The sequence below is a fragment of the Canis lupus genome, chromosome 38, assembly GCF_011100685.1.
Source record: "Canis lupus familiaris isolate Mischka breed German Shepherd chromosome 38, alternate assembly UU_Cfam_GSD_1.0, whole genome shotgun sequence".
Lineage (NCBI taxonomy): Eukaryota > Metazoa > Chordata > Mammalia > Carnivora > Canidae > Canis > Canis lupus.
The window spans coordinates 810,772-820,761 of NC_049259.1; the positions used below are offsets into that span (position 1 = coordinate 810,772).

The 9,990-nt window shown below is 53.3% G+C and overlaps 1 protein-coding gene across 1 annotated transcript; it reads left to right on the forward strand.

Annotated features, from left to right (window-relative positions):
* The first annotated feature begins 1,556 nt into the window (after positions 1–1,556).
* Positions 1,557–9,402, forward strand: OPTC (opticin). Its single transcript, NM_001003056.1, is given in 8 exon segments — positions 1,557–1,593; positions 2,774–2,919; positions 2,921–3,057; positions 3,984–4,119; positions 5,615–5,773; positions 6,557–6,759; positions 7,901–7,996; positions 8,499–9,402. Coding segments are annotated over 7 exon segments (984 nt in total). The 5' UTR covers positions 1,557–1,593; positions 2,774–2,837; the 3' UTR covers positions 8,670–9,402.
* The last annotated feature ends 588 nt before the right edge of the window (positions 9,403–9,990 follow it).

A 9,990-nucleotide genomic window follows, 5' to 3' on the forward strand; every position in this document is an offset into this window, starting at 1 on the left:
GAGAAAGTGGGGAAGAAGAGTGGGAACAGGCAGGGAGAATGAATGAACAGTCGCATTTGCTTTCCTCACAGGGAATAAATGTTGTGGGATGGGAAGGGGAGCTGAGCCCAGCCTGACTGGGGGATGGGGGAAGGCCTGCAAAGCCCAGGCTGTGGAAAGAAAGTCAGAGAGGACAGCGTGCCAAGTGTACCATCTGCTTCCTGGGCACCCTGCTGGCTCCAGGGCTATCTCTCTCTTCACCCAGCAGAGCCTCTGTTGCTGCCTCTCCCCAGATGGTGGGCTGCCAGGGGCACGGGAATGTATGTTCCTGTGGTGACCAGGTCCTTGGGTTGGGGGATGCCACCCCCTCACCAGCTGGTGCCCAGGGACGTTGCAGGCCAAGACTGCACCTCTGGGCTAGTGTGCCAGGGCAGAAAGGAGTCTTGCCAAAGCCATCTGTTCTGAGGGCGTCTAGGCACATGATCTTGGAGCTGGGGTGGGTAGGGTTGGGGAGATAAGGGGGAAAGGGCCAGGGTCCTATGAACAAAGGACAACTCTCTCTAGACAAATCTAGGCCCCCGCACTGGCTTTGTGTGACCTTGGGACTCACTGCACTTAGCTGGACCCACATTTCCTGTCTGTTGGATAACACCCTGCTGGTTGGGACTAGATGATCTTCGGGGGCTTCATAGTCAGGATTCAGTATCTGGTCAGCGGGAGGGAATAGGGAGCAAGGGGCAGCATTGAGGAACACCTCTGGCAAACACACAGACCATTCCACTCCTGCCTTCACACAGCAGCCTGACAAACCAAGGAAAAGACAATGTCTCCTATACAGACATCTTTGACAGGGGATGGGGGTGAAGAAGATTCTTCTCAGCCCCCTGTGGACCTCCCCAGTGGCTCCTGGTGTGCATGACTGGAGTGCACCTCAGTGGATGGAGAACGTTTCTTGCATACTCCTTGCCATCATCATCATCATCATCATCATCATCATCATCGGAGAACTAGATGATCTTCGAGATCCACTTCATCCACGTTCACTTTCTCGTGGAAGAACTGCCCCAGTCTGCAGAGCCTCCCCCTGGTGATTCTTGTTGGGGCCCCAGGTGGTGGGTGGCAGTGTGCTCAAAGTGCCTTAAGTTGGCCTCTTGGAATTTTTGGATTCTGTCTGAAAAAAAGCTAGAAAGGTAAGCCCCATCCCTCTCAGTGCTCCATCACCTGCTGCTGCTCCCTTAGAGACAAGGAACTGTCAGCCCCTTGAAGAAATGCCTAGAGAAGAGAAGAGGAGCTGACAGAGAAAGAGAAGGAGAGAGGAGGGGGAGAGGGAGGGGGGACCTATGGAGAGGTGGCGGGGAGAGGGAGAGAGAGAATTCCTTCTCACCAGACACAAGAATAAGATGGGGGACCCCCGCTGAGCAAAGAGGAGGGGAAACAGCTGGACACCAGGCAGAAGAGAAGTCTGATTGGCCTTGGCCGCCTCAGCCCAGCTCCCTGGCCATACCCTGGCCCACTGCGCACAACCTGCACAACCTTTCCGCCAGAGTCCCCACTTCTCTAGAAGCTGCGAGGGGAGGCTCAGTTCTGGAACAGGAGGATGGGAGTACCTGCAGGGTAAGATTCACAGTTTGAGGCTTTGGGCCCACCGGGATGCAAATGAAGGGCTAGGGTGCTGGGCTGGCAGATGCAGCTGAGGAAGAAGGGAGGGAGTTTAGGGCTCCTGGCAGGGAACTTGGAGGGAAGGGATGGGGGAAGGCTCTGATGGAGGGCTCCTTGTTGCTGCTGCAGAGGGCTTCCCCTAGCCCAGCTAAATGAATAGAGCGGGAGAATCCCGCTCATGAGGCACTGATGCAGCTGGCTTTGGGGAGGATTCCACTACCAGAGACACACCAGGTCCCTCACACCCACACCACACCCATTTCCTCCCCTGCCTGCCCATGTGTGCACACATGTACACATGCTCATCACATGCTCACGGGCCCATCACGCACATACATACTCACCTGTGCACACACCCAGAGACCCAGGGGACTCGGGACGTGTACGTACTACCACTACCACATTGCAAGAACACTTGGTTTCCTGTAATCATTTGCTACTAAAAAGCTGCATTTAGAAAGTATATTTTATAAACATTCTTTTTTAGATTATACATTAGTTTTTAAACACAGGTGCTCTGAATGCACTCTCATTAGATGTGCCCTATTTATTTCTGCATACCTCTGCCGCCCAGAGATAAGTCCAGTGCCTGGGAACATAACAGACATGCCATGAATGTTTGTTGAGTGAATGAATAATTCTTTAGGAGCTCCTGAACAATCCTTTAAAAAGCCACAAGACTTCTTGATGATGAAGTTTATCTAAATCTAGCTGAGTGACTAATGGTTGTACTCTGTGTGTGTGGCTGTATAAGAGAGAACATCCGTAGACGTGCACGAGAATGTGCCTAATCAGGAGGGAGGTGGGCAGCTAGGAAACAGGCATGCGAGGAGCGAACGAGCTTTTGCCAGGTGTCTACACACGCCTGTGTGAGTGAATAGAAGTGTGGGTGGGAGCATTTAGGCACTAACGTGGGGTGGTGGTGGGAGGGGCTGCCAGGAGATGCTCTCCCACCCCCAGACATAACCCCAGCCTTTAGGGGGTTTGCACATGCAATGAACACGCTGAGTGTACAAGGAATGGCCTGGGTTTACAAGTGTGGGAATGGGAAGCAGGGTGAGTCTGTGAACTGTTCCCACGACGCTCGAGAGAGAGCCCTGCCTCTTTGTTGCCCTTCCTCCTGCCCTGTCCCCAGGACTGGACGCTGAGGTGATTCGACCCCATTCTCGCTTCTGCTGCCACCTGCTCCCAGGGTCCCCATGAAGCTCCCAGCATTTCTGAGCCTGCTGGCCCTGGTGCTGCTGGAAGCGGGGACAGCTTCTCTCCCCAAGGAGAGGAAGCAGGAGAGATGAGATGCACGGGGAAGGTGATTCTTATGTAGTCCTGGGGAACTATGTCCTGGGCCCGGACAACTATGATGAGGTCATTGACCTCAGCGACTACGAGGGGCTCATGGACTACGGGGACCAGCTCCCTGAGGTAAGGGCACGATAGCAGACTGGCGGTGTTCCCTATAAGACGCTGAGCACCGGAGGCCTGGCCCCTTGTAGGTGTTTCAAGCCTCCTCCTCTCTCCCCAGGAGGTGGAAATTCTGGTCCCTCCCTAAGAACTTGTCACTTAGATGACACTAAGAAACAGGACAACAAACGTTCAAGTTTTTTGTTGGTTTGTAGTAAACTCAGTGGGACACCTCGCCCTTAAAAGTCATGTATCTGTCCTGATGCCTTTAAGGAAGATCATAAGCCGTATCTCGCTGGGAAGGGGGTCAGCCTTGTCTTCATCCTCTCGTTAGAAAAAGAAGCTCTGCCACTCCATCTGCTCTTATGCTGTCTTCTGGTCTGAAGCTTTTTCCTGGCCCTTTCTTGCCTTCCAAGGGGCTGAACTGGAGCCTACACCCATTAGCTGCGTGAGCTTGGTCAGTGCTGGGCAAGGGGAAGCACGCTGGCCTGGGTGATCCAGAGATGAGGATTCTAGCTCTGGCACAGCAGGGCTGCCAGCTGCCTGCCTCCTTGATCCTCAGTGCTCCCTGGGTCCACTTCCTTCTCCATATAGGGAAGATGTTGGATCCCCTGGTCTTTAGAAAGTTCCCTTCTGGGGCACCTGGGTGGCTCAGTTGGTTAAGCCTCTTCGTTTGCTCAGGTCATGATCCTGGGGTCCTGGCACCAGAGCCGGGAACCTGCCTCTCCCTCTGTCCCTTCCCCTGCTTGTGTTCTCTTTCTCTCTCTCAAATAAATAAATAAAATCTTTTTAAAAATTTAAAAAAGAAGTTCCCTTCCTTCCTCCCTCTTTCTCCACAGTGACTCTTTGCAAATGTAAAACTAGTCACTGAGGTCCCCAGAGTTCAAAGTAAAGTCCTTTCTCAGGCAAAAACCTGGCCAAGTGTGTGCTGTGTGCTATGTCTCCAGGCTAAAGTGACCAACCTGGCTCCTCCCACCGGGATCAGTTCTGCTCAGAGCACAATGACTCCAAGGACCCTATCTTTGAAGCCCACGATGATCAGGCCTACGGAGCTGGGCGTCCTGGGCTCCCCAAACAGCCACGGTGAGTCCACGGTCACACGACTCAATATGCAAAGGCCAGAGGATCTGCAGTCATGACCCAGCCCCCAGGCCTCCCACAGTCAAGTGTGGTCAGGGTAGGAAGTAGAGGGTCAGTGCTAGCCCTCACTGTAAGGGAGAGGAGGAGAAATAGCCACAGTAAGAAACAGAAAGAAAACCTAAGGTTTTGGGCTGTATGTACAAATTGGATGGGATGGAGGAAAAAGGCAAGGACTCTGCTATGCCTAGCAGAGCCACCCTACCTTAATTAATAGCATCACTACGGGAGCAGGTTGAATGGTAATTAGATTAGAGACAATTAAAAGCCTGTCGAGAAGAATAAATAACATTGTGGCTGTCACTTGGCACGGAGGCAAATGAAGCAGTCATACTGCTTTTCAGTTCTAAATTCCCTCTTTAGTAGCATTTTCCCCTTCCTGACACCCTCCTGGAGGCTGGGACGCTGGCATAGCTGGCAATAAGGGGGTGGCACTCTGCTGGGGATCAGGCCTGAAGCAGAGGAGGGATGCAGTTAATTCCTGACCTGCTGGTCCCCGGTTCCTATTCTCTTGAGATATTTGCCTTGGGTGGACCTTGGGTATTGGGGCATCAATAGGAATCCATGACCTCTAGAGCTATAGAATCCCAGGCTTCCCAGGACTGCAAAGGGCCTCAGCTGGACCTGCCATTCAAGGCATTGGGATAAGAAGGACACTGAGCTCCTCTCTGCTCCACCTACACTAGTCACTGCCTGCAAAACAGAGCTGCCTCTTTATCTCGGGGATGTGTCACTGTTAACCAATTTCCCCTTCGAGCTGTACTGGCGGTGGTCTCCCATAATCTCTCTCCCTTGTAATGACACATGATGGAAACCACATGCGTTCTTCAGTGGTATGAGCCAGTGGTGCCTCCCAATTTTTTAAAGCCAGTTTGGGTTTGATGGCCTGGCCTGTGTCTAATGACCACTGGTCATGGAATGAGAACAGTAGAGAGCTGTTTCCCAATAGAATACTGGGATGCTGACAAGAAGGGAAAATGTATTCCACTCCATCAAAAGCCACTCCATCGTGGCTCTATTACATTTCTTGGAGCCATACAGAACATGTCTTACTCCTCACCCAAAAGGCAGCTGGCAGAGCCAGCAACCCTGGGCCATTCCACTTAATTCTGGCTTTATTTCATTGTCAGTGTGCCTTTGGGGACCAGAGAGGAGCCCCATGGAAAAGAAACCAACGGATGTCCTAGAAACGCCCACATAGGTCCAGGAAAACCTACATAGGACTGGAGCCTGATAAAAGCACCCGTGAGCCAGGACCGGGTAGTACCTGGGAACGGGTCTGAGTGCCAGGCTGGGAGCAGCCAGCAGCACTGCCCTAGTGCATCGTGACCCTCAGTTCTGGCCAGGGCTCAGACACTCCCTGGAGTGAGGGCCGTTGGTCCCAGAGGCTAAAGGAAGTCTAAGAAGGGTCTCCCTTTGTTCTGTCTTCCACCTGGGCCAGGCCTGCCCACCTGTCTCATCTGCGTGTGCCTTGGCTCCTCTGTGTACTGTGATGATGCTGACCTGGAGAACATCCCTCCTCTCCCCAAGACAACCACTTACCTGTATGCCCGCTTCAACCGCATCCGCCGGATTCGAGCTGGAGACTTCAAGGGGCTGAGTATGCAGTGCCCTGGCAGAAGAGGGAGGATGGGCCTGGCATGGGGGTGCCCCAGGGCCATCTGCCTTGCCACTCAGCCACACAAATAGTCACAGACACAGTGTCCCACCTGAGGTAGCCTTTCCCTGTTAGTTTTCATTCTCTCCAGCTACCAAATGGAAATAGCCCGAAGTCTCTCTAATTCCTTGCCTTGAAGATTTTGGATAATAAAAGTGTTCTGTTCCCTTCAAAGCTCTGGAAAGCTGGGAAGGGGGAGATATGATCAAGCCTACATTTTCAGGATTCCAAGCTGCTGTAGCTCTGTGCCCTCCTGGGTTCTGACTCCATAGCACTGACGCTGTTTACCTGCTTGTCGTTTGTTGTCTATTTTGCTCCTTATACCCCACCTCGAATAGGAGACCTGGGCTCTCACCTAGATTCCATCACTAATTCTCACAGCCCTCTGGGCTATAGCATCTTTTTGTGTAAACTAATGGTAAAGGGTGGGGGTGGAATGGGTCCAGGGGTTGGTGGGCCCGTTGAATCTCACTCTCTACCAAACCCATCCAAGGTAGGCAGCCACCACTCAGGGCAGAACTCCATGGGCAAGCACTGCAGAATCTGAGGGCTTTCCTACAGGGTCCTGGTTTATAACATTATTTCTTCCAGCTTGGACCTCATCCAGGTGGAGAACTGGCTGGCATTCCCTGTCTTAAAAGGGATGGAGTAGGGGACAGGTGGGTCCAGCAAGGGCAAGGAAAGGTGGCATGCGCTGTGTCTCTGTGTTCTCCCCGTGCCCCACAGCAAAGCTGAAGAGAATTGACCTTTCCAGCAATTCCATCTCCTCCATTGATGACGACGCCCTCCGCCTGCTGCCCGCCCTGCAGGACCTGATCCTCCCAGAGAACCAGCTGGCAGCCCTGCCTGCGCTGCCCCCTGCCATTGAGGTGCTGGATGCCCGCCACAACCAGCTCCAGAGTTCAGGGATACAGCCTGAAGCTCTCAGGGTGAGCCTATCCGCACACACCAGGCCCTCATGGGCTATCCCTGCTCTGACCCTGTTCAGGGTATGAAAATCAAACCCCATTTTCTTCATCTGTTCCCATTTGTTTTATTAACCTTTTGTTGTTGTTGTTGTTGTTGCAAGAGACTGACTCTGACTCAAAAAAAAGGTGTGTGGGGGGGTTGTTTAACAACATCCTAGCCCAAGGACCTCCAGGAGAAGGACATTCTGGCTTCGTGGGCCTGTTACAGGAGATGGGGTGTGGGTGCTGCCAGAAGCCAAGGTCAGCAGCTCTCACTGTCCCTCTTCTGGGCATGTGGCCTCTTGGCCTCTTTCTGCACGTCCATTCCATCCACCTGTCTGCACCCTCAGCTTCTGCTCCCCTAAAACACTGGCTAGCATGTGACCTGCAGTCCTGCCAGACCCGACTCTAACTCCACGGAAACTTTTCCTCCCCGCCACTAGCTGACTAATCACCATCTTTCTGTGAGCAAGTGCTTAAGGAGACAGTCTGACTGTTGCTGGCGGCCGGTGCCCACGGGAAGGGCGAGCTAACACAGGGCCCGCGTCAGGCCCCTGCGGCTGCCCGCCTCACGGGCTGGGATGAGCTCCAGGAGCAGTCCCCTGAGGAAATGAGCAGGCGTGTGGACAAGCCTGCCCCCAGTTCTGCCACCCTCTCCGCCTGGCCTCCTGTGTGCCCGTGGCCATCATTCGGCTGCTCTGGGTGTCTCCTGAACACGCTCCTCACAGCCGTCCCTGGTTTAGCGTTTGGAGACTTTTCATTTGGGAAAAATGCCTTCTGCTAGCAGAAAAGTTGAGGCTGGAGTGAGGCTGGTCCCCTCGTCCTCCCTCCCACCCCGTCCCTGCCGGCCCTTGCCCTGCTCCTCATCAGCAGCTGACCAGCTCCCCCATGCTCCCTCGGCTGCCAGATCTCAGTGGCACCTGCAGTCCCTCTACCTCTGGTGGGAGTGAGTGCCTGGGAGCTCCGGAGAGACTGGGCATCCCCTGAGCACCCAGTACCGAGCCTGGCATGGGGCTGAGGCTCGGGAAACCCCTCAGTGAATGAATAGAGTCACACCAGGCGCCCCTCACTGCCTGGCCCAGCAGCACTGGCCAGCCTCCTGTGCCCTCTGCCTCCTCCCTAGGCACTCGAGAAGCTGCAGTTCCTCTACCTGGCTGACAACCTTCTGGACTCCATCCCTGGGCCTCTGCCCCCAAGCCTGCGTTCGCTGCATTTGCAGGTAAGCAGCCTCCCCAGGAGCAAGACCACTGAGTAGAGCTGGGGAGGGGAAGGGGGCAGATAACCAGGAGCATCTTTAGGCAGTAGGGGCAAGCACCTCCTTCACTGGGAGCTTCCTGGAAATAGGGATGGGAGATCTTGCCCAGACCATTGTCCATAGACTCAGTGGGTCCGCCTTCCTTTCCTTCTCCTAAAAACGCTTCCTGTCCCTCCATGTCCTATATCCCATCTCACCTGACTACTTGCTCCTTCCCTGCCTCCCTTCCCCTCTGTCTCCTTCTCCTCTCTTGTCTCTCTTACTCTCTCCCCTTGCTCTTGATCCAGCCTCCAGGGGCCACCTCTCCTCCCTCCTTTGCTGCATGGCCTTTCATGGCCCAAAAGGGCCTCAGTTTCTCCACTCTCAAGAGGGGAATTGGTGGGGAGAGCTCACCGATCTGCCTTCAGTAATGCCTGAGGGCCCTCTCCAGGCATAGGTTTGGCAGCTGTCAGTGTGTTCTTTCCAGAATAACATGATAGAGACCATGCAGACAGACGCCTTCTGTGACCCCGAGGAGCACAAACACAGCCGGAGGTGGCTGGAAGACATCCGCCTGGATGGCAATCCCATCAACCTGGGCCTCTTCCCCAGCGCCTACTTCTGCCTGCCTCGGCTCCCCACGGGCCACTGCTGCTAGCTCACGGCTCCCAGCTCACGGCTCCCCACTCCCCAGCAAGGGGCCTCACCACCTGCCAAAGGCACAGACTGCCTCCACCTCCACAGGGTGTCCTTTGTTCACAGGGGAATCAGCCTCCCGAGCCAACTGCAAAACTCACCCCCACTCCCTTCCTCCAACTGCTACACCCGAGCACACACACACATGCACACACATATACACACAGATATACATCCACAGACATGTACATATACACAGACATATAGACATATAGACATATACACAGAGACAGACATACACGCATAGACACACAGACACATGTACACAGACACACCGATGCACAGATATACACACACGTAGACATACACACGTGTGCATGTGCAGAATGTCCTTCAGTAACCAAATTCGCATTTCTCATCCTCTTTCCTGTTAAGGAAAACCTTACGGCTCCTGACTCAGAGAAAAGTAGCATCTGCAGCAAAGCTCATTCAAATATTCCCCATCCCTCCTACCCACACAGAATGTCAGGAAGTCATGGAAGAGGAAGAGGAGAAGAAAAGGAGGAAGCGGGAGAAGCAGTGGCATGCTTTAGCCAGCTCTTACTACAAGGCTTCCAGAACCAATTGTTACATCTTCCAGAATTTCATACGCCAGTCATTAAACACCGCTTTTATTAAAGATTAAATTATAAGCTTGCATTTAAATATATGATGTTGAAAATAAATGTAATAAATACTCAGACTCATTACTTCCCAATTATTTTACTAGTAACCATGTTCTTGAACTTATTTATGTCTATGACATACTATACAATGACATCGCTCATGTGCTCATCGCTCCCCAATGACACTCTCGGTGACATCACCTTGGTAGTTTGAAACTGGCCGTGGTGGGAGTATTTGCAGCACGGTTATCAGTAAAGGCTACACATTGGGATCCTTCGAGAAGGGGGGGGGGAGAGGGAGGGGGGAGAGAGGAGGGTGGAGAGAGAGAGAGAGAGAGAGAGAGGGAGAGCTGGTTGTCAAGTTTTGCCAGCGCACCACTGAGGAGCTATTTCACCCACTAGGGGTAGGTTGTGGTTTCCACGGGCCTTGCTTTATTTTCTTGCTCTTCTAAGTTAAGGGCTTCCTGTCAGATTTGGAGGGAGCCATTCGTCAGGATGGAGACAGACAGGAATCTTGACCTGGATGCCCTCTGTGTAGCCCTTACCCGTTCCTGGCTCCCTGGACCAACCAGAGGGTTTCTATCCTTTCCGCGCTCTCTTCCATGGTTAACCACCAGAGAGCAGCCGTGCGCAGAAGAATAAAGAAAGCGATTACTCGCTTGCACCCTTGGCTTCTGG